This window comes from Lissotriton vulgaris, chromosome 12 (assembly GCF_964263255.1).
Source record: "Lissotriton vulgaris chromosome 12, aLisVul1.2, whole genome shotgun sequence".
NCBI lineage: Eukaryota > Metazoa > Chordata > Amphibia > Caudata > Salamandridae > Lissotriton > Lissotriton vulgaris.
This window is the reverse complement of record NC_141700.1, coordinates 254153822-254178371: the sequence shown is the minus strand read 5'-3', so window position 1 is coordinate 254178371 and position 24550 is coordinate 254153822. Positions and strand designations below refer to the sequence as shown.

General features: G+C 43.3%; 1 protein-coding gene across 2 annotated transcripts in view; it reads left to right on the top strand.

Moving 5' to 3' along the window:
• Positions 1–24550, top strand: part of CIAPIN1 (cytokine induced apoptosis inhibitor 1) — a 162194-nt gene that overhangs the window by 94161 nt on the left and 43483 nt on the right. For both annotated transcript variants that reach the window (XM_086947782.1, XM_086947783.1), the window contains exons 5-6: positions 3550–3718; positions 24061–24134. In XM_086947782.1, coding sequence (XP_086803908.1) covers positions 3550–3718; positions 24061–24134 — 243 coding nt within the window. The remainder of the gene's footprint in view (positions 1–3549; positions 3719–24060; positions 24135–24550) is intronic.

Below are 24550 nucleotides of genomic sequence, written 5' to 3'. Positions count from 1 at the left end.
GCGACACATCAAAATGCAAAGCTTTTATGGTGCTGGCTGCTTTCTTATTTAGCAAGTGGTGGGATTCGGTATAGCACCCTTATGAGATACGGTAAACAGGAAGAAGAATGTGGTTGAGGCGTTTCAACCAGGTAGGGGTTGGGATTGTTTAAATTTCCCTATCAACTGATAGCATGTCGACCAGGATATCTGATTACTGAGCGGGTGTATGTTGTGTGATGTTTGTATACAGTGTACATTTTGCTGTTTACATTGATTCTTAGGACAGATTAACAGTTTTATTAGTAGAGCCTCAACTGGTCATTGTAACTTTGGCTGGGAAAGAACTCCTTAATTGGGTTTCAGTGCAGTGAATCACAAAATCAAACTAGACATAAGGTTCATCACAAAATCAACCCCTAGTTGAGACCCTAGAGCTGGGTACATACTCAAGAAGGGTTTGGAGGTAAGTTGCAGCAATGAAAGCCACTCGCAAGGTGCTCAGGCAGGGGTAGACCTGTACGAGAATAGCAGGGGGTGTTAGTGGGGAATCTGGAACAAAGACTGGAGTGTTTATCTTCCTCTCTTTCTAAGGACATTCATTCCTTTCTCACTATCTGCTCTGAAAAGGAGCTAAGACCATGGCCCCATGATACATTCTTGATAACAGGAACCTCAAATATTAAGCTATACTCAAGTAGGCGATTCAGTTGTATACGTTACTTCCACTAGCATAATGTGGGGCAAACAGAGGGCATGGTGTAGACTTACAACACTGTTGTTCTCAAAAGAAACTTTTGACCACTTAAACTCTGATGTTTGACAAGGAGGTTCTCCTCCAAATGCCTGTAGCTTCCATTGAATGGCATTTATGGTGTACTCCAATGATTTTGAATAGCCATTTAAGTAAACATATAATGAATCTTCTGATTTTGTTTGTATCAAGTGCTGCAAAAAAAATCACTGATAAGTGCAGTGCCAGTGCTAGTTTGCATCCCCAACTAAGTGATACTTGCCAAGGACCCTTCCTGGCTTTTGGGCCACGTTTGTAATTTTTATTTAATGTGGGGTCCCATTCATGTGGAGCTCGGGTCTGGTGCTTGGTATTTCCTTGCCCAATTACCGCCCTTAATAAGGCATACTCATCTGGGAACTGCAAGAGAAAGGACTCATCACAACTTAGAACACTAAATCTCATGACAAAGGTTCATATGGAAAGCTATGACAGCAGGATTCCAGCCCAAGATCTGAATGGCAGGTGTGTTGCAGAAAAACAGGCATACGTTTTCTAAACAAATTAAATATTGTTTGCAGCGAGTGTGAAAAGTAGCATCCCCTTGCACCCCTAGGCTAGTGAACTTCTCTTCCTTAAACATCCATGACAAAAAGCTCCCAATGGAGAGTAGTTGCCAGAGGAGAACTCGAGGAACCGTTAGCTATTGATGCCGGTTGGGGAAGCAGCTCGGGCAGTATGAGATCCTAATACTTGTGTCCAGTCTCTGTTGAGCTCCCAGGTTATAATGTTTAGAAGTCTGCACAAGAAACAGAAAAAGGACAGGAGCATCATACAAGGTTGAAGAAAAACAGGGCATATATACCAAGTTAATGTTGGTAGAAAAGGTCATACCCAAGTTTAACCTGCTTGATTAGGGTGATGCAGATTCATGGTAGACCGATTGCCACGTGAAGTGTCATAAAGGGGTGCATTTGTGCAGGGCACAGCTGTCAGTTTGTCCTTCTGCAGTCACATTTTCTAAAAAGCATACACTTAACATTTAATGTCTCCTTGTTTGGTAGTGCTGCTCAATGCTTAGCTCAGAAACAAAGGCTACCACTGCTCACTATTTTGGAACTTTGCTATCTGCAGCATATGCTCAAACTCGGTGAAATTCCAAGTTAAATCTGTGTTCCTTAGAAAGTGCACGAGCACACGTCTATTGCCTAGACAAGTGCATACATTCGTAATGCAGCTCAGACCAATGACCATAACAGATTATCAAGCATTGAAGGTCCCTCAAAAGCAAGACGTATGCTTGGCGTTTATTGAGACAGGGTAAACTATATAGATGATATTAGAGGGGCCAAAATCAGCCCCTTGAGATCAATGGCACAATTTAAAGGTTGCAAATGTGAAGCTGTCAAGACTGCTTGAAAGCATGTTGGTGTGGTACATGCTTTTATAGTTCTTATGAGGCCTTCTGATGTTGAGAGAGACGCCCGTATTCGTAGTTTGTGCCAGATGATGGGGGTGTGGATGTGATGGGTAGTTGGAATTGCCATTTGCGTCTGTAGATAGTTTTGGATGTGCTAGACAGGAAAAGGAATTGTGTGGGCAGCTTCTGAAGGATTAATTTATTCTCGGTGTATTCAGAAGGTTGTGACTTTGCTGTCACTAGACATTAGGTCAGGTTTTGGGTTTTCTACAAAATCTGGTATCTGTGGATGGTTCTGGTATTTTGTCTGTCACTTATTAGCTTCTATGTTGCTCCTGGGCGATTGTTTCTCAGTGCTGAGGAGTAGTGAGAGTGTGTGCAGTTGCAGATTACATGTGTGAATAGGATAGTATCTTCCCTTGTTTGTATTTCTAACATTTAGGAACAGTAGTCTGCAGTTCACCTCAGAGTAATTCTTACTGCCTTTAAACTGGTACAGAGTGTGATTGTTAGCACATGTTTGGTGTGTATTGACGCTGTGCTGTCATTTCTCAGTCTGCAATGTAGAAATAACGTGGCTACCATATTTTGGACTTGCTGGAGGCTGCGGAGTCAGAAAATCTGAAGGGCAAGGGCTAGCCATGTTTCCTCCAGTCACAAAAGAACAAACATGACTAGAGCTAAAACTCTTTGTGGGAATGTCCTAAAAGATACAGTTGCACTTACGGTTTTCAGGTGGAAGAAGGATGTCTTGACTGAAGAGTTTATTTGTGTAGTATGAGAAATCTCAGAGTTCAGGAGTACACATTTTCTATTAATATTGCTTCTTCAACCAGATTTGGAGGTTCAAGGTAGGTAGAAGATGATAGAGGGAATTCAGCCATTGACTTATTTTTCAAACAACAAATGTCCATAAAGCCTCCACTTCATTGTGACTCTTTATTGCATTAATATTAGTTCTGCTGAGGTTTATAACATCCCTTGAAAGTTGCTCGCTTAGGATGTTACACCTCTAACACTGGAAGTATATGCTCTGGCAAAAGGCACTTTTAAAAATGCTGTTTAACACGGCTTGTGGTGTCTGCCAAGTTTCTTTCTTCAAAGGCAGCATCGCTAAAGCTTAGGGGTAAACCGTGCTTTTCCAAACCCATACACTGGATGGCAGTGTGAGGAACAACAACTGCATCTGCAGTAATCTCAGACTGCAATACTATAAGCAACTTTTTCTTCCAACATATGAATTCAATTGCCTATTGTCACCGCTAACATTTAAAGGTATTGGCTCCAGCCTGCCTGCATCTGTAAGAGATTCCCAGTGGCCCCTCTGGTTACATGCTACAATATTGCTTTTGGTAATTGAACTCCTATTGATCTTGTTCAGACTATGCTCTGAATGTCTCTGTAACTTGCTCTTCAGGTTCAGAAGGAGACTCTGACTCCACAGGAAGCCCAGGCTGTTGGGCGGCTACTCGGCTATCAAGGTGATGATCTACGATTTCTCCACATGACCGGCAAGAAACCAAACTTCGAAGTGGGCTCTGCTTCTCAGTTGAAACTGTCATTTGCCAAAAAGAATGTCCCTGCAGGTAAGTAATGCATATGCAAGGCTGGTGGTGGTGTAACATTTTACCCTTGTTGCTTGACTCACACCTTTTTAAGTGTCTCAAATTGTCTGATCACTTTTACACTGTCCAGAATTGTCTTCCAATGAAGTCGCTGGGGGAGTGGCAAAATCGACATTAAGTTTCAAAAGGTGATCTAAGTTAACCTTTTGAGCTAGGAAGAAAACATTCAAAAATGCCTTTGAATCCATGTTACAGTAAGTCAGAAAAAAACAGATACTAAGTCTTTGATTGCTAAAAGTAAAAGTGGAATGGGTAGACCTCATGGGCAGTGTACAACCTGAATGTCTTCATACAAACCTCTACTGAAACCTACTTCTTACTCAACCCTCGCCATATTGTAACGCAGCTTCATAAGTTTTGATGCTTGTTGACTGGATGAATTTTGCTAAGTATCAAAACTGTTTATTAACATCATGGCGTGCCTACAAAAGATCTTCTTCAATTTCACACCATTAATAAATCCGAATGCCTACAACGTATTGAGTAGGAGGAACACTGACAAAAATGCAGACTATCAAGACTTCAAAACATCAGCAACACCATGGCTTTCTGATCTCAAAATAGGAAAGGAAAAAAATACTCCCATGAAACCCTCCATAGCCTCATCCAGTACTAATTTTTCAATGTCTAATATCTGAAAAAACAACCAAAGTCACTCCTTCCATTGAAATGTCTGACAGCCATCTGCCTGAGACCTATGTGCCTTTAACATTAAGAAAGGAGTTTTCTTAAAATTCTAAGGAGTTGCTGTGCAATTGCAGGCCCTGCCACAATCTGAGCATTGTCACAATCCATGCCATACCACGTGCGGGAACGCACCACAGAAACCTACCCACATAGCCCTGGTATGGCGTGGTAACAGTACACTACAGCAATATTTACATTGATTTCTGTAGATTAATTCCCCTGACTTTTGCATTCGTTCTTGGCATATTTGAAAAACGAATCAATAAATGACTATGCATTTATCGAGTTTCAAAACGATTGTACCCCTCATTGCTAGGGGAGTTGCAATGTAGGGTGAAGAAATTAAACTAGTAGTGTAAATTCTGGCCTTTCTGTTGTCTTCATTATGTTTATAGCTCAATGTTGGTTGTCTGAAAAGTAGACCTGTGTGTCTGTTACTTTTTGTACAGAGGTAGTTTTATAGGTCACCTGAGCAACACAGCCAGTTTGTGGAGTAAATGTAGAGGAAGCTGAATCATAGGCACGACCTTGGTCCTGGAACTGGCTTTGGCTGAAATATACTGCAATTCCTTTTTGATAACGGTGACCTCCAAATTATATGGTGGAGACCAATCGTCCTGTCTCAGGATTAATCGAAAACCTTTCGGCTAATGAGTGAAGGTATGCAGGGTCTCCTCCATGTGGATCAGCTATAGACGTGGTGTCCCTAAATTCCTCCTCAGTAGTGCTCCCAGATCCACGTAACTCTTATCTTTGCATTGATAGAAATACGTATGCATAGTTCAGGGGTGGACTATTGACAAAATACTTAGAGATGACTGATGCATTGAACATAGTTATCTGGTGCACTTTTTATTTGTAGTATCTAATTTTCAGCCACAAAGCACAATGAAAGCAAAGGATAAGAATTGTAAAAGTCAGTGTTTGGATTTTGAAAAATGCATGCACAAATGGACCTACACGTACACATTCAGATTACGATTGTAGATGTATTCACATACAGAGACCGCTAGATTATCAGACCTACATAAACCTATGAATACAGACGGGCATCTGACATACAGGCCAGCAAACATAGGAAGACACTGCATATATAACAGTCAGTTTGCTGACACCCTTGTTCAAATAGGAAGACTCATCCATAGAGGCGTCTTTGCACATAAACCTATAGAAACGCATAAACCGAGGCACAAGACACATATGAATGCACCAAAAATCCGGCATTCAGCCTGCAATGCATACATGGACCCATGTACACAAATGCAAATGTGTACACACACACACACACACACACTTACACTTTCCACATTGTCCATAAACTCCATACACCATGTGTCTACTCCAGTACTTTTCTTTTACGAATTATTGTTTGTGTATGATGTTTATTTTTGAATGAAAACTTAATTCTACCGTATGTGCTGTATTTGGAGCAAACTTACAGATTTCGATTTTCCACTATCCACACAAATGTGAATGTAGTATTTACAATTCAACTTATTTCCATGTTCATGGTTTTGAAGGAATAAAGTTCCTACTGGATTTGTTAAGCAGCATAGACGGCAAAAGCAATCTTGCTCCACTATTTTTTTCTGCTTACATTTCTCTGAAGGCAACAAGCATCTTGCAGTACATTGATTTCATACATTTTAAAGTGGATAGAAGCGGAGCCTCCTTGGAATCCCATATGCATGTTACCACTGATAAACACACAATTAATGACACTTGCTGACCTTTCCAAATACTCCAGTCACTCACCCTTCGGTTCCATATTGCACCCCATTACCCCTTTTTTAAGGTCACTAAAGGATTTGGAGAGTAAGGCAGATCTAAAAAAAAGTCATTCAAGAGTGACCTTGTGGAAAAGGGTGACCAAGAATGTGAGACACTTTGGTGATGGTATTACATGTAGTTGTTGGCAGAAGAATTTACCAAATTGTGAAAGAGGCAAAATACGTCTGTTATTTTGCAATTCATGTGCACAACAAAAGAGTACTAGAAAAACTGGTCAAATGTGCTGTGGAAGTGAAGTGCAGACCGAGTGCATTTTGGAGTTTCATTGTATTCATGCAGTTTGTGTGTTTCTTTTCCTGGCAAAAGGAGGTCACACATGAAGAGTGCTAATAATAGATTATTAGACATCATCATAAGTTTATTTCGGTTCACATAGGACCCATTAAACCACAGTAAAACGAACATTACTTTGACATCATACATTATCACAGCAGTACAGCAAACCCTATAAAAACTATAGAATACTGTTTTAAAAACGATAGCCGTCCTCATAGCACATATTCTTCTTAAATATAGATGGAAAACTTAATGATCTAACATCCGGTCTAATTTGTAACAATACCATCCTATCGGAACAAAAAGTGCTTTTTGAGTGCTAACTTCTTATGGAAAGTTCCGAGGTGCTCCAATGATCATAACATTTAAAGCTCTTGTTCTGAACTACAACTCTATTGAGTCCTGCAAAGCTTAGATAATGCAGCACTAAGCAGGGTCTCTTCAGTGGAGAAAATGTGCTGCATGCCCCAGAAACCACAATTAAATTGGATTTGACAGCGAATACCATACTCACGCCATCCTAGCTAGTTGTGGAATTTTACAACTATGGTGTTACCCTGAGTTTTATAATATCTTGTGCTTGCCACAAAAACTAGATTTAGATGCACAGGAGACCTTCGGTGAGAGGCACAGAGTTTGAGAGTCACTTTGGAGCTTTAGTCACTTTGAAGCAAGCTGCCCAAATGTTTCTTTTCCAAATCTCACTATCTCAGTCCTTTGTAATCGTTTCGATACCCAGAAACAGTTTACACTACATAGATTTATTTTTAAATGGATAAACTCTTGGTCTTACTAATTATATGCTGACTTCACATGAGCCAGGACAGGGAGGTTACCTTACTTGTTTACTACTGGATTTAAAAAAATATATTTTTGTATTTCTTTTGCTGGAAGTTGATCAAATTCTGACTTACATTTAATATGTTACTTACAGTTTAAAGTAGTGCTTGAAAGTCAACTCTAGTTTTTTCATATCACACTAAATGTACTCCAATTTTCTTCTCAAATCTGTCTGCTCTTGTTAAACATGACAGTCACCCTGTTCCAGGCACATTTAATTCTCAAACTGTAGAATCATAGCTACCCCTCTAGTAGATGGCCATATTTTCAAATTATTGAGATTGTGATGTATTCCTGGATCTCACCTAATATGTAAATGTATGAACCATCCTATGAAGAGATCTAGAATATCATCCGGTTTAAGACTTGCTTTGAAGGCACCAGGAGCCTCATTTTCAGATTGGTAGTCAAAGGGGATTCGCCAAAACATAGCAAATTCTCCGCCCGCCAACCTTTCAATTTTGTTACCTCATTCAGAAGTTGGGGAAGCGCTGTGTCCTTAACTGGTGCTTAACCACTGGCTGACATGGCATCAGAAATATGGCTCACCTCACTCCCAGTTTAGTTTGGGTGTTCCAGTGGCTTGTCTGCAGCTTTTTTTCCTGTCTGCCACCACTATACTTATCATGTTGTACCAGACTGGAAAATAAATGTTGTACCCTGCCCAATTTGGCCGGGGGAAACTTCTTCGCACATAATTAGCATATTTGTTTTGGTTTAAAAAAAACAAAAAACAAATCCTTGCTTTGAAGGCTTGACTTTGGAAAATGAAAACAAATGCACACTGGCTGTCGTGGCATGTCGGACAAGCTAGTATTGTCAGGGGCCTCACATTTAGCAATCAGACCTTTCGATCTGACGGGAAACCCGAAATATGGAAATGGGGGTTGTGGCAGAGGCAGTGTCTGTGCAGCCATAGCCACTTAGCAGCCTGCTGACCAAAGGCTAAATGAGGGCCTGTATTTACTAACATTGTGATCCTGCTTAAACTTTTTTTCATACCAGATTGTATTTCTTTATCTGTGATCTTACTGCCCATCGGGCTACATATATACAGATATGTTTGCATAAATAGCATTGCATCACAGGATATAACAAACAAACTTCAACAATGTAGCCCATTGCATTTGTTCATCCGTAGTTGATTACGACACCTCCAGGTAGTATCTATGTTCCAATAATAATGTTTCACAAGATACATCAATCCACTAGATCAAAAGTCTGGATTACAGTATCCATAATATCTGACATCGATGTCTGCTGTGTCGATGCAAGGCTGTGGGATTTGGCCGTTCACCGCTATATTTTTGAATGCTTCTGTGGGCAACCACGTGCCTGGAAAACTGATATTTCTAGCTCCATGCAGAAGTCCATCCCATTTTTCCATGTCCTTACTGTGGGAGGAGTGTCATTTCCATAGTCTGGCTATATCCCACTTAATAAGAGTTAAGCCCGGCAATGAAAGAACAGTCTTCTCCTTTGTAGAGTGAGAAATTGGGGTACAAGGGAAGATGGCGGATTGACTCCCCCACTGAAGGACGCACGCCTGCTCTCTCCTGAGGTCTCCAGCAGCCCACCGCAATGCCTCTCCTCCCACCCGGCAGTAAGTAGCGGTAAAAAAACGCGGTGATTAAACTGAAAAGAGCGACCTATCCCGGATGGCTGTGTGAGCCGCTACTGACTTTTCATGAAAAACGGGAAATGGTGAAATCGAACTGCCGAAGGCGGTAGATACTTGCGTTTTTATTTTTGCGTGGGCTGTGGCTGTGGTTGACTAACTCAGCGGTACTTGGGTGCTCTCTCTCTGGCACCGCGGACTGACGGATGTGCCGGCTCACCCGCATCAGCCGTGTGGTACACGGAGCTCGCATTGCGAGGTGGTTCACAGCTAGGGTGCCGATTCAAACACCGGTGCGGCTCCTGCTGTTGGATTTTCGTGCTCTGGGGGGTTCTCGCAGCGGTCTTGCTGGCGGGGTTGAGACCAGGAGCAGTGGCAGCAGCAGACGGGCACTGGGATCTGTATTCCAGCTTAAGGCAAAACTGAGAGCGATGGCCCCCCCCCCATGGACAACTCGCCGGGGGCGGTGGAATTTGTGGACGGCCAGGCTGTTTCTGAGAATTATCCCACTATTGACAATGATACAATGCCTCGGAGAGCCCCGATATGTTATAGTGTGCCAGGCTGTTTAATGGATCCTCAGGTGGGGAAGCCTATTCTTAAGCTGTTATGCTCAGGGAAGGCTACAGCGCTTCTCCGGTCCTGCGGATCTGAATCTGCTATCCCCCGCACCCAGATGGCTGAATTACTCAATGCTGCAGTTAATGAGGGCTGGGGGGGGGGGCACAGAGGCTTCTATTAGTAGTCCTAGAACAGATGCTTCTTCTGTGGGGGTGAGCTTGGTGGATCCGGTCCCTGTTGAACCCCTTCCTCTACTACTAGACATTGAAGGTGACGGGTCTGGAGTTATCTCTCCTGTTTCTGAATGTATCCCTCAATTCAAAAGGGTTAAATAATGAATGCTCTTCTGGTCATTTAAATGGAATTGTGCAGGGGATTGGTCTGGGCATTGGTGGCAGCTACCAACCGGTCTAACTGGCGACGAAACTGGTTGCAGCAAGGGGCTGGCAAACACAGATGTGGAGTCAGGGAAGTGTTTGGATTCTCCAACTAACTCCTCTCCATCTGGTCATGGCAGTGTTAACAGCATTAACAATAATGATGCTGTGTGTAGTCCCGAGGGTAATACCCTGAAAGGAAAGGACCCTAAATCAGGTCAGACTGGAAAAGGTGGTAGAGGCCGTGGGGGCGATGGAAATAAGGCTCAGATCCTAGATGCACTTGGGCGATTGAAGGGGGCAACAAGCTCTACTAAGGCTTGTCCGAGGATAAGCCGTTATGGAAATGGGTGTCATCAAAGGGCGAAGTAAGAACTATTGTCTCCAGGCTATCCAACACAGGCTCACAGGGGGACATGATGGCTCCCACCTCGCTGTGCAGCCGCTCAGACTCGATGGCTACCACCTTATTATCACCTCTTAAGTGCCTCAGCCAATTAGAAATTCTAACGTGGCCGTTGCGGGTATACACAACACGGATTGTGCATAATTTCTGGTCACAGGCGCTGGCTCTGCTTATGGTCAAAAGACTGCTGGTGGGGTACTTCTCTATCCTAAGGGGTCAACACCCACTGATCTTAACTCTCCACCTGCAGTGTTTGGTTCTTTTTCTCCCCCCCATGGTCTGTTGGTCACTGAAGAAGTTGGAACAAGGCGTAATTCTGAACAGAATTGCTTGGCTGGAAGATATGGAGAGGGTGACGAGCCTTCACTTTCCAGTATTATGCAGGCTCTTAATGCTCAGAGAGCTGAAGCACAAGCTTATTACCAACAGGCAAGGGTGGATTGTACCAAAATTAAAAAAGCACTATTTGAGGTCCCTACTAAGGTTTTCCAACTAACCGCTGATGTCTCTGAGCTGCAACAGCGGGTGGCAGGCGTGGAGGAAGTCAATACTCGCACGGTCAAGTTAGTTACTGTAGGAAGGTACATCCTGACTATGGTTGCCCCCAACTTTTTGCCCTGTGTTTTAGCTGGTTTTGGACATAGTCGACCTGGGACCCTGCCAATCAGGACCCCAGGCCTACTGCTCTCTCTTTAAAATGGATTCCATGTACCATAGGTACATTTCCAATTGGTACTGGGCCACCCTATCAGACCCTGTAACTCAGGGCATGGGTGTACCCTGGGCTGCCAGGGGCTGCAGCATGTATTATGCCACCCCTGGCTGGTCTCCTAAATTTGACACAACTGGCTGCATGACAGCTGGGGCAAAGTCGTGTAATCACCCTTTGCTGTAGGTGTAGTATACCTATACCTAACCCTAAAATGGACACACAGATTCCTATCAGTCACTCCTATGGCAGGCCTTGACAATCCTGAAGGCAAAGTGCTTGGAATCGTGTGAGATGGTGCTCTGGCATGAGCTGAGCCTGTCTGCAGCTTGCGGAACCAAGTCCTAATAGCTGTTCCATGATATCGCATACCATATACTCTTAAGTGCATTATAATCCTCGCGGTTAAATGCGATCTTTGGTACTGCTTTATCAAAACATGTCGAGTAAGGTGTCATACGAATTGGAATACTAACCCCTCGCCAATTCTGGCGACGGGGTTAGCATTCCACCCTTCTAGAGGGACACGACATGTATGTAACTGTGAACCCCGGTTAAAGTTAACTGAAGCCTCAGCTCCACAAAATGGATGCTGCCACCACAGACACAAGTCTGACCTCCTGCTGCTGGGAGTCCTTCCAGCGAGGGAGGCCTGGACAAAGGGTTTCCTGTCCGGGGCGGTGCTAGCACCGTCCCAGACATGGTTTTGTGTATCCTGGGTAGGCAGGGCTTTTCAGGAAGGTGACTGCTGAGTGGCACCCCGGTGCTCACTACGCATAGGCCAGTCAGAACCAGTTCCAGGGGCACACCAGCCCCTGGCCTGGGGAAGTCCGGCAGGGGAGAGGGGTGTAACCACCCCCCTCCTGGTCCCACCCATAGGCAGGACCTAGTCACCGGGTCAGCCCCCTTTTTTTAGTATAAAGATAGGAGCGGGCCCCCTGTTCAAATTAGATCATCTTTGGAATCAAGACACGACTTTCTTCGAAAGGACTTCAAGATTTCTTCTTCAAGATTCTCCCTTGTGGCTAAGGAGTAGTCACCCTGCATCAAGCGGGCACCATCCTAAGAACACTGCGGTCTGCTGCAAGTCCTTCCTCCGGAATCCGACGACCCAGCTCGACGAGACCCGGCTTCCCTGGCACCTCTGACCTCTACTCACCTCTACAGCAAAGCTGAGAACTGTGAGTGCGACGAGACCTCGAGGGACCGACGATCGCCAAGACTGCACGACTTCTTTGTAACAAGCCCACCGAGTCTTCCACTGGTGAGTGCTTTGGGGTCTGAGAAGCCCCAACCCTGCGCAGCTCCAGCATCCAAGATCAGCCTCCCTGCATCTCCACGATCTGCGTGGGGCCCTTCTGCTGTTTGCTGTACACCGCGTTGTTTGGCTACTAGCCGGCTGGCTTGTGGCCTTCTGAACGACGCCCGACGACATCACTGCTGCTGGTCTGGTTGCTCCAGACTGGCCCTTGCTTCCTTCTTAAAGAGAGGCACCCCGGACCCTCCTGGTCCACTCCAGATGCCATTTTAGGTCCACCGCGTGGGCTTGAATTTGCCAAGGCTTTGTTGCCCAATCCTGGGTCCAGCGACGCCGACAGCTTCTATCTTCGTGGGACAGCTCGATCCTCCATCCTGGTCGCCGACAACGCCTCCTGGTCCGAGAGATCTTCGAGCACAGCGTCACCCACTCACCTAGTCGAGGTGGCTACCATCCGATGCCCTCCTGGTGCCCACTGACTACTGGCTAGTAGTCTCGAACTTGGTCCCCTCTGCTTTCAGGTGTCATCTTCCATTGATCCAGGCTTGGATCCACCGAACTTTCTTCACTGGTCGCCTGCCAGCAACTTCTTTCTTCCAGGCTCCTGGTCCGGCAACGAGGATTCCCGACGTCTTTTGAGTCCTATGCAGCTGCAGCCCCTGGGCTAGGTAACTTCGGCATTTCGGTGCCCCAGCATAGCCTCACCATCCAAGGGTCAGAATCTACTTTCGTTTTCCTCCTACCAGGTCGGGTTCGCCCGAGAACACTAACTTTTCAATTCCTAGCTACCATAGACTTTGTCCCGCATCTCGCGTGAGAGTGCACACACTGCACCCGAGTCCCCTGGGTCTCCTAGAAGTAATCTAACGATTCTATAGTCAAGTCCTAGCGATTCCAAAGGCTATTAGTACTGTACTTACCTGCTAGTAATTTCGCATTCCACTTTTCAAGTATATGGTTTTCCGTGCCCCTCGGGCATTTGTATATACTGTGCTAACTTAAGTATTTTTGTAAGAGTTTTGGTTTGTGCTTAGTACCCTGTCCTCATAAAGAGTACAGGGCTGTTGTGATTCTTAATAAATAACTGTTTATTTTCATAACACTTGTGTGGTGTCCTTTCACTGGGTGTTCAAGGGGTATATGTGTGGTAAACAGCTGGTTTAACACGCCCTCTCGAGTCTTTAGCCTTAGACTGCTCGTATCCACGCTACTAGGATAGCTGGTCTATAAGGTTGACTTACAACCAATCATCAATAAGGGTTGCTGGACTGATACATAGTGTTCACTAGAATAGTGAGCACAGCATATCAGGCCACCTTCTCACAGTTACCTCACAAGAGTCACAGTTGGTATCAATGCAGCTTAAAATAGACGATCTTGAAAATCTGCAGCGGCGTCGTTATCTGAGGATTTTCGGGGTACCTGAATGGAGGGAAGGCTCAGATCCTCGTGCATTTGTTGTTGACGTGTTACAGAAGGCTTTCCCGGACTTGGAGGACTGGGATATGGACACGCAGGGTCAAGAGCGCATCGTCTCCCATTACTCCTGTCATCAAACTCTCAAGCTAAAACTAATTTTTCTAGGCCTATTGTGGTATTCTTGGGTAACTTCCTGCTTCGCCTGGCTATTTTATTTAAGGCCCGGCCAATGGCTCATGTACAAGTGGACTCTGTCAATCTTTGTGAGGTCTGATTTGTGTAAGTCAACTATGGATAAGAGATGGCAGCTTTGCCAGCTCATGGACTCATTTAAGTCTGTTTGCTCACAAGTTTTTCTGCAGGAGCCTGCCTGGCTTAAAGTTATACTTTTTTCTAAGCGAGCAGGAGGCTAAAAAGGCACTGGCTACTTGGCAAACCACCTCCAATCCTTGATCAATATAATGGTTTGATTTTTTTGTGCATGGGGGGGCTGAAAATGTCATTCGGGATGTAATAATAATGAAAGATGGTCTCTCTTAGCTGTATAGCAAAGTTTTTTGTTTTCTGTTTTTTGGCGGATTATGTTCTGGGTGGGTGTGGACGGAGGGGGCATGGTGTGGGGCTTGGTGGGGGTTTCTGGGGGGGTTGGTCGTGGTGGCGTTCTTCACTTGCTGTCGGATTAGGACAGCTTTAAGGGGGTGATTCCTTTTCCAAGAAACAGGGTGGGGGTGGTTTGAGGGGTCTGGGGGAGAAGGGGGGTTAAGTAGTCATGGTTTAGTCAAAGTAGTGCAGAAAAAGTTTAAAATAGTAGGGAGCATCCGTTGGGGGGGGGGAGAAATTATTTTTGTGGATACGGATAGAGTACGATTCGGCATGTCAGAATCTTTGTAATGTCTAGAGTCAAATTTATGAGCTGGAACGTCTGTGGGCTGAACCTGGCTAGTAAAAGGCGATTGGTAGCTGAAGAGCTTAAAGGATTTAATATCCAAATAGTTGGATTGGCTGAAACTCATCTGGCCTATAAAGACAGAAGCTTTTTCAAACAGCTTGGCTATGATTTGATTGTCTGTACCTCGCAGACTGCATCCATACGGGGGTCGCTCTATTGAAGGACAAATATTCCAAAATAGCTGTACTGCGAACACATGCTGATAGACTGGGTAGGTGGGCAATTGCGCAGCTTTTAATTCTCGGATGCAAGGTTACAGTTTGTATGGTCTAGGGCCCTAATGTTGACTGTCCTGAGGTTATTTCTTACTTAAATTCTGAACTCTTAGAATGGGCTGGGGATCTTATTGTAATGGGAGACTTCAATTGCATTTTAGATTTAAAAAAATGTATACTACAAATACGCTTGCAAGAGCTAGAATGGTTCAGGTAAGAGCAGCCATACGAGATTTATTACATATTCATTAACTGGATGATGCGCGGTGGACACTGTTCCCAACAACATCGGGGTTCACTTTTTTTCCTCACCCCCATAAACATTACTCTAGGATCGACATGATTTTTACTAATCATGGGCCAATGTATCAATGGTCGTAGGTCCAAAGGTAACTTCGGACGACAATCCCATTATGCTTACTGTATACCTTGGTTTGTCCAGACAAGATCAAGTTGGGGAATTCTCGTTCCCTCAGGCACTTTTAAGCAATTCTGTTTTCGTAATATATATGCAAGAGGTCTTGAAGGAATATATAGTTAATAATCTTTACACCACATCCCTCTCTTTGGTATGGGACTGTTTAAAAGCGTGTGTGAGAGGGGCTACTTTCCAGTTAATAGCCAAGCAGAACAACCTTAATAGTGACCAGTTAGGAAATTAACATAGGCAATATCTCAAATTAGAACAGAAACACGCCCGTGCAATATCTTCAAAGGATGTTAGTGAACAGCATATACATGCCCAGATTATTGATGTCCGAGCAAAACTCAGCAGAAAGTTGAAGGATAAAGTTGCTAATAATTTCCTCAAGTTTAGAATGAGTAGTATGAGTATGGAGAGAGGGTGGGAAGGGTATTGGCTTATCAACTTGCTGACCAGAGGGCTAAGTCATACATTAAGAAAATCAATGGTGTGGATGGTGCAACCTATACGAAATCTGAAGACATAGCAGAACCATTTAGGATTTTCTATGCTAGATTATATAAGGAATCAGCAAGCTATGACCAACAAGTGGCTACAAATTATTTACAAGAGAGCGTCCTACCTGCTCTGGATTTGTCTCAAACCTTGGGCTTAGAGAGCAATGCTGACCTTGAGGAATTGAATGCAGCAATTGGGGCTTTGCCTAGTGGCAAAGCGGTAGGTGAGGACTCCATCCCGCTTGAGTTCTATCAAATTTTCAGGGATTTATTGATGCCAATACTTAATGAGCTGATTAACAAAATACTACAGGGAGGGGATGCGCCCTCATCGTGGAATAGAACTAATATTGTGGTCTTCCCCAAAAAGTGTAAACCAGTTGCGGACTTAGGCTCATACAGACCGATATCCCTTATTAATGCGAATGCAAAAATCTTTTCTAAGCTTCTTGCTTCTCGCCTTGCCCAACTTATTCATTTATTGGTCTCAAAAGAACAGCACGGTTTCGTTCCAGGTAGGGACACGGTAGCACATATAAATTCTACCTTTGCAGCTTTTGATGTCGCTGGTCATTTGGGTCAGCAGATCGGGATGCTGATGCTGGACGCCGAGAAGGCCTTCGACCGAGTTGCTTGGGGGTTTCTATGGTGTACTATGTTATCTTTGAGCCTCGGTCGGAGGTTTGTCGCGGCGGTTCAGCGACTTTCCAGTAATCCTCCTGCTGTTATCAAACTTAACGGTTTTACATCTAGTGCTGCTAGTATACAGCGGGGCACGCGCCAGGGGTGTCCGCTTTCCTCTTTATTATTCGCTCTTTACATTGGGCCATTTATTCGGCATCTCCTTCTGAATGTTTTTATCTCGCCAGTGTCCTTCATCGCATGACGTTAAAAGTCACTGCTTATGCAGACGACATTGCTGTATTTACTACTGGACCAGAGGAGGCAATAGCAGTATTAACACAGGAGGCAAAACGTTTTGGTTCCTTTTCTGGCTATAAGCTTAATCTAAATAAAACGCAGTCAATCCTCCAATACGTACCAGTGCCTGCTTTACCTCAGTTAGGTATTACTGCTTCTGCTATCTATCTTGGGGTGTGTCTTAGCGGTCGTACTGAGGATTTTATGGCCTTAAATTACGAATCATTGCTTAAAAAAATCACTGCTGATTTGCGTAGGTGGCACAGGCTGCCCTTAACTATTATTGGGAGATGCAACACAGTGAAAATGAATATTTTGCCTAAATTTCTTTACTTGTTTCGTTCTATTCCTTTAAGAGTTCCAATGTCTTTTTTCAAACGGCTCAACAGTGTTATCAGAAGTTTTATTTGGGGTTATCGTAGAGCTAGGAGAGCTCTTTGATATATTAAGCTGACATACGAGCAAGTCGGATTTCAACTCCCCGATTTTAAAACTTACTTTTGGGCAGCATTTCCTAATCATATCCAGAGTCTACTTTTGGGACCTAATGTGGTGAAAATATGGTTGGCGTATCAGCTCGCATTTGGTCCAAATACGGGGTTTCTTCTACACTATATGTCGGACCCAAACTACTTCAAGAGAGTCCGCTTTAAGCTTGTCAGACATAGTTATCATATCTGGCAAGATATTTGTAAAGCTTTTGCTGTGCCAGATTTACATGAATTCATTTATTTATGCGGATTTGGTCTGTAGAATGTTGCAACAGTGTGGCATAACCTGGTTAGGACAGCTATATGGTGAATATGGTTTTAGGTCATTTTCCTCATTAAAAAAGGAATTTGGGCTATCCCATAATTCATTTTTCAATTACTTGCAAGTCAGGGACTTTTTTACACAAGGGAAGGGCTTGTTAGCCCTCCCTCATACTTCAGAGGTATTGCGGGCTATCTTTAAGATTTTTGGGAGGGGTATCAGAGCTTCATTTCTTTAATGGGAAATGACGGAGTACAGATTATAGCAAAACTTAATTGCATGTTTGCTATTGGAATTAGCACAGAAGAGGTTGTTGACTCAATGGCTTTAATCAACTCTGCGGTCACCTCTATTAATTTAAAGCTGTAACAACATCGCACCATGTTTATGCTATATTATACTCGGCAGGTTATTTTGAAATCGGCTACCTCGCCGGCCTCACCGAAGTCATACTGCCCTAAGTGTAATGAGTATGCTGCTGATCTCAGACATATGTTTGTCACGTGTCCACGATTATCTACGTTCTGGTATGATGATACAAGTGTGCTGAGTAGGTTAGCCGGTAAGGAGATTCTATTAACTGAGAAAGAAATAGTATTGGGGTCAGTATCAGATCCGGGCTATTTATCCAACTCTTTAGTCTGTTATTATTATTTCTGCCTGGCTGTGTATCGCTAGGGCGTGTATTGATGTCGTCAGTCCCAAAATTACTGATTTTTGGTTATTATTGAGGGGGGGGTTTATGAAATGGAGCTGGCGTTAGCGATAGCTCGGGGCTTACGTTCTATGGTGAAATTCGAGAGGGTTTGGTCAAGTCTTCAGTGGGACTAGTTGTCTTATTGTTTATTGCTTATGTTTTTGTTATGGATTGCCTGTATACATTTATCATCTTTGTTGATCGGGCTAGGACAAACTCTATGATAATGACTATTTTGTATATGTTCTTTTTTCGCTGTTTTAATGCTCAGTACTCCCTTTCTTTTTTTTCCACTGGTTTTTTTCTGTGCTATGTATGGTTCCTTGATTCTGTTCTTACTTGTGACTAAAAATAATAAAAACATTTTTTTAAAAATATAAAAAATAAGAGTTGGGCCCAGCCACAGAAGGTGGCACTTGTACCTATTGCCACCAATCTCATTAGCCATATGAAGTAGTATTAGTCTAGGGGACTTGGGGAGTTCCCATCCCAAACTTTCTGTTAAGTAGGATTTTAATCCTGACCAAAATCTATCTATCTATCTATGCCAGAAACCGGTCCTCGGAAGCTTGTTTCCGGTCCAGGGAAGGCATGGCTGGCAGTTCGGGCTGGACTGTTCCCATGAGGCACAGGGTCAGACTGATTTGCATATAGCCATGTCTGAACTGGGGTGGCAGAGTGGGCTAAAGAACAGTGATGGATTAAACCCAGATCTTTTCACTGGGTGTGAGTGTTTGATTGATTCAGATGCTCCATCCATCACCACCCCCTTTTGTACCGCTTTTGGCCGCCATAAGTGTGGCAGGGTATGCTCTGACGTGAGTCCCTTGCTCACTTTGCCACTGGATTCAAGCAAGCCGGGCTGAAGACGGCTGGAATGCCAGAAACCGGTCCTCGGAAGCTTGTTTCCGGTCCAGGGAAGATATGGCTTGGCAGTTCGGGCTGGACTGTTCCCATGAGGCACAGGGTCAGACTGATTTGCATATAGCCATGTCTGAACTGGGGTGGCAGAGTGGGCTAAAGAACGGTGATGGATTAAACCCAGATCTTTTGACTGGGTGTGAGTTTTTGATTAGTTCAGATGCTCCGTCCATTACCACCCCCTTTTGTACCAAAATCTATCTACGGCCGTGCATATCCCTACTGTGTGTAGAAATGTGCCGTTGTCACTCCGGCGTTGCAGACATATGGGGGATTCTATCAATCTGGCTTTCCATAGTCAGTAACGTGTGTAATATGCTTTATGTAGATATTCGTATTGGATTCGTGTCAGACGCTACGTCAAATTTTGCCCGTATGCCTGTTAGTAAATGTTAACTCATCTTTACCCTTAACCTGACTGAAGCCTATTAAATTAAAATTTTGGTAAAGGTAATGTCTACAGAAGGATAACACAATTCTTCTAGAATATATCAGACCCATGTGCATGTTCTTGATCCTACTCCCTCTTAATAACTTGCTAGAACTATTTTATGTGCAATTATGTTTACATTTTTACGATACTTGCAAGATATGCAGTGTTTGTTTCTAGTTTTTGTACGTCTTTCTTCAATTATTTTGTATGGATTCAGAATCTTACATTTGTTTCAAATCAAAACAAAATAAAATTGGCTTCATAAACTTAGGGAGGTCACAGAAAGCGTGCAAGGCTGCCATTCCAATTACTTTGACAATTATTGCTCTTTTTGAATTAAAGAAAAATCTGCATTTCAATCTAACACCATGGAAATAAGTGCTGTAGAAACCATTACTATTAATTATTGTTGCTCTGATGGCTGCCGTGTTTAAGGATGAGTACAGAGGTGGCTTGTTGCAGAAAAAGTTACTTACCTGTAACAGTCTCCTCCATTGTTATCTTAAAGCCAACCCTGCTTGCAAATGGGTTGCTTGCCTCTTATGACCGTTAAGATGTATTGGTAGTTCTGTTGTTCGCCAAGACCTTTAGTTTGTACTCAAAGTATATGTAATACATATTTATAGGGACGATCCGTCCACACTCTTCATCCATTGATCGATGATCACATTTCCTTCTGTCCACTAAAGCATGCAGCATGGGATAATGGGTCAGCCCACTTCAGCCATTGGCAGATATCACTCAAAGTAACAGCATTCTGCTCTTTCACAAGAACACATACACTCAAAGTAATTCTTTTCATGGCAGGGACTGCTTTGGCAATGCATGCTTTTGAGACCAAAAAATATTTTTGTTTTTAGTCAATGTTGTTTTTAATATAAATTGAGGAGGGTCCAACAGTTTCCTCAACAATAAAGTTTGCAAAAAAAGCAATGACTAAGCCAAAAGGCTACATCAGACCGTTTGGCTTTGCCACTGCTTGGATAAAATCTTGTCCTGCTACTGAAGTAAACTAAACCTGGTGTCTGCTTAGGCTCAGTAATCTAGGAGTTCACTGGTTAAAAAAAATCTCTTAAAGCTAAACATTTCCCATCCGCTTTCCTTTATGTTGTTTGATTGATTGTTCAAATAAGTGTAAGACTATATAAGAGCTACTCAGACTTTATAACTGTTGTTACATCATTTAATGGAATTAAGGCACCAGGCACCTCTAGCCTTTGCTTTTCAATCAATGAAGTGAAATGCACCATCAGGCGTCATACTTGTAATAAGGCACCCAGCCCTAAGGTGTCCCTGCAGATCTTTTTAAGAGTGTCATAGTCACCTGGGTCCCTCTGTTGACCAACACGCTGAACGCTGCTGCATCAATAGACCCACCCAACTCATGGTCCCATTCCATCATTGTGCCAATTTTTAAAAAGGGTGACTGGGATCTAATAGAACCATTCCCCTTATTGACACTACTGTTAAGGTCCTGGGCCAGGTGATTCTGGAAAGGCAGTTTTCTTGGGCGGAGGAGAATAATATCATCTCCGACTCACATTATGGGTTTAGGCCTGGCTTGAGCACTAACGACCAAAGTTTGAATCTGCACTTATTATTCCATAAATATTTGGTAGCTAAAAAGGTACTCTGTTTCTGGGTTTTATGGACCTTACTTTAGCTTTGGATAGGATTAATCACTTTAAGTTATGGTCAATGTTGTTGTCCCTTGGGGTTGATGCAGCCCTGTTCTCCTTTCTGGCAGACATTCATATGGATGTGTCTGCATAGGGAAGATTCAAGTGGTATGATTCATGCAGTAAACAATTTCCAATCACCCAGAGGGTTAGGCAGGAGTTCATCTTGGCACCTTTTTTATTTATAATTTATATCAGTGGATTAAACGTGGGGCTGCTGAGCAAACCATGCAATTCCCTCGCGCTGGCACTTGACCTCTGCCCGACCTCTGCCAGCTCTTTTATATGAAGATGATGTTGTCCTTATGTCATGGACAGCATTAGGGCTCCAATTGCTCCTCAACTCCTATGTTGACTTTATGGGTCAACATAGGAGGCTGGACTACGGCAACACCCTCTACGCGGGAACCACGGATAAACTCCAGAAGTGACTTCAACGCATACAGAACGCCTCCGCTCGCCTCATCCTCGACATCCCCCACCACAGCCACATCATCGCCCACCTGAGGGACCTGCACTGGCTCCCCGTCAACAAGAGGATCACCTTCAAGCTCCTCACCCACGCTCACAAAGCAATCCACAACGCCGGACCAGCATACCTCAACAAACGGCTCAAGTTCTACACTCCCAACTGCCAGCTGCGCTCCGTGACCTCGCCCTCGCCACCGTCCACACATCCACCGACAGACCACCGGTGGCAGATCCTTCTCCCACCTCGCCGCCAAGACATGGAACACCCTCCCCATCCACCTGCCACAGACCCAGGACCTGCTGACCTTCAGGAGACTCCTCAAGACCTGGCTGTTCGAACAGTAGCAGCTCCCCCCCCCCCACTCAGTGCCTTGAGACCCTCACGGGTGAGTAGCGTGCTCTCCAAATGTTTGATTGTTTGTGTGGCCTGTACTTAACTGTAAACACCTCAAAATCTTTGTTATGTTCGCTGGTGTCAAATCTGTTCAAGCAAAAACCCACTTCTGCAACAACACAAAGATCGCTCATGTGCAGACTTTTCATTATCTGGGCATTCTTTTTGATGACTCGTTCTCTGGGGTCCCCTTACTATTTCCAAAATGAGCCACACTCGCTAGGTTATGCAGGTCAGTCATAGATTTGAGCTCCAGGGTTGGCAGGAAACTAATACAAGTCCTGATTCATATCTACAATGCCAAGTGCGTATCCGCCACATGTTATGGCAGTGACATCTGGAGGTATCTGGATTGTAGTTCCCTTTGAATGGAAGAAAATAAGTTTACACAGCATCTCCTGGCAGTCCCGCATAGGCCTTAAATTGATCTCAGACACCATTAAACTCAGGCCACTGCTACGCTTGATCTCCATTTGGCAAAAGAGAGAGCCAACCTTGAGCGGGCCGATAATCACTTATTGTCTTTCATTTGATAACACCAAGGCTTTTCCTTGGTTGGGATGTATCCGGTCTGCATTTAATAAGTTGGGTCGCCCTAGTCTGTTTTCGTGGTCTGAAAGCATTGTTAAGGCTGATTATTTGTGGGTAAAATAGAATATTTTATCACACCTCTCTGTTGACCGAGAAGGGCTTGAATTATCAAAACCTGCTGCTTAGGCCCACTGACCGATTAAAACTGTATATTCAATTGAGCCATATCTAACCTGTGTTAATGTTTACTTTCGCCAACATTTATCCTTGTTTAGTTGTAATTTTTTTTTTTTTTAAACCTCTGATCTGTTTTCCTAAAGGTTGGGCAGCCAATGGTACTATTGGTCCTTGTGAATGTTACAAGATTTAGGCCCAGACCATTGTACATGTGGTTATGTTTTTCACTTTATATACTACTCCCTGGAAAAAGTTTTCATCCCCATTGTAAAAATTGCCCATTTTAACCAGGTACGGCCCACATTGCTATTCCTTCTCATGCTTGGGGATGTTCGCACTTGTGTGCATGTAGAGTCCTTTTCAAGCAACACTATCAAACTGTAGGAGGCAAGGCCCTGATTTTAACTGTGTTCCTATAGGGTTGTGCTTTTGCCCAGTAAATACATCCTCATTGCTTGATTGTTTGTTACTGCACATTGTTCTATGGCCTTGCACTTTATCTGAAGTTTTACACCATGGCCCACTGTTTGTATTTTACACATGTCCATTAAATTATATGATGTATTGAGCTTTTTTCAAATTTTATATATTTTATTTATAGTCTTGATTTGATATTTGACTGTTTGCATCTCCCATGGTTATCTTTTTTTAACCGAATAAACCAATTATCTATCTTAACTGTTGTTATATGTAACCTCTACCAAGGCACCCAATAGAGGGATTTAGCATGAGCATATCCATAATTCCTTTGGACTTTTGTACTGCAGTTTCTTTGTTTAATTGGGTTTTAAACACTACCGACCTACTTTGAAAGTTTGCTATAAATCATTAAAGACTCTTTCGTTCATTAAAATCAATATATTTAATTGCTTTTAAGCGTCATTCGCATACTAGTCTCTAAAATAAATTGCGAAGTGATGAAAGTCTGCTTATGATAACATTGTGTTTGACATGGTTGGTACCTTATAAAGATGTTTTCTGAAATTAATAAGTGCATACTCTATTTAATTTTAGGTTGTTGGATGTGTTCTGTTATTTCATTGGCGCTTGTGTTTGCCCACCTCTTCTTTCCTTCAACTAATTGTCATAGTAATAGGTTTCTTCTGTTTTCTTACCTTTTATCAATGCTGCTTTCATTTGCTTTGTTTTTCTTTGTGTCATTGTTTTAAAACTTTCTTCTTTGTTTTCTCTTTTGCTTAAACCACCCCTGCTTTCCAAAGAATGTAAACCGTTCTGTTGTGTGCTGGACTATAATGTTTCTCTGCCTCATTTTGTCTCCCTCCTTTTACCTCCCTGTAGCAAAGCCTGCTGTGGATGCTGCTGCTGCAAAGCTTTGGACTCTCTCTGCCAATGACATGAATGACGAGGAAGTGGTAAGTGACCCTTACCTTCTCGTAGACTGAATTAGACAAAATAAACCCCCACCCACCCTTTGCGAAGCCTTAAACAAGTGTTAACACTTGCCTGAACTTAATTTCTCAATCTTACCATATATATATATATATATATATTTTTACAATATGCTACATATTTTCTACATCCTTGGATCTTCATTGATGGCCATGAACACTACAATTATTCTTCCAGCTTGCGTTGTCCTCCGAGAACTTTATATTTTTACAATCAATTTAAAATCTCGAAAGGGTGGTGTTGATGTCAATCTGATTTCATGATGAGGTACACCTTATGATAGCATATCAGAGGCTCAGTTTCTTTTTTTGGGAGAGTATAATGCATCTGAACACCAGTTTCAAGCCTCCATTGCAGCATTATATGTGCAGAAAGGTGA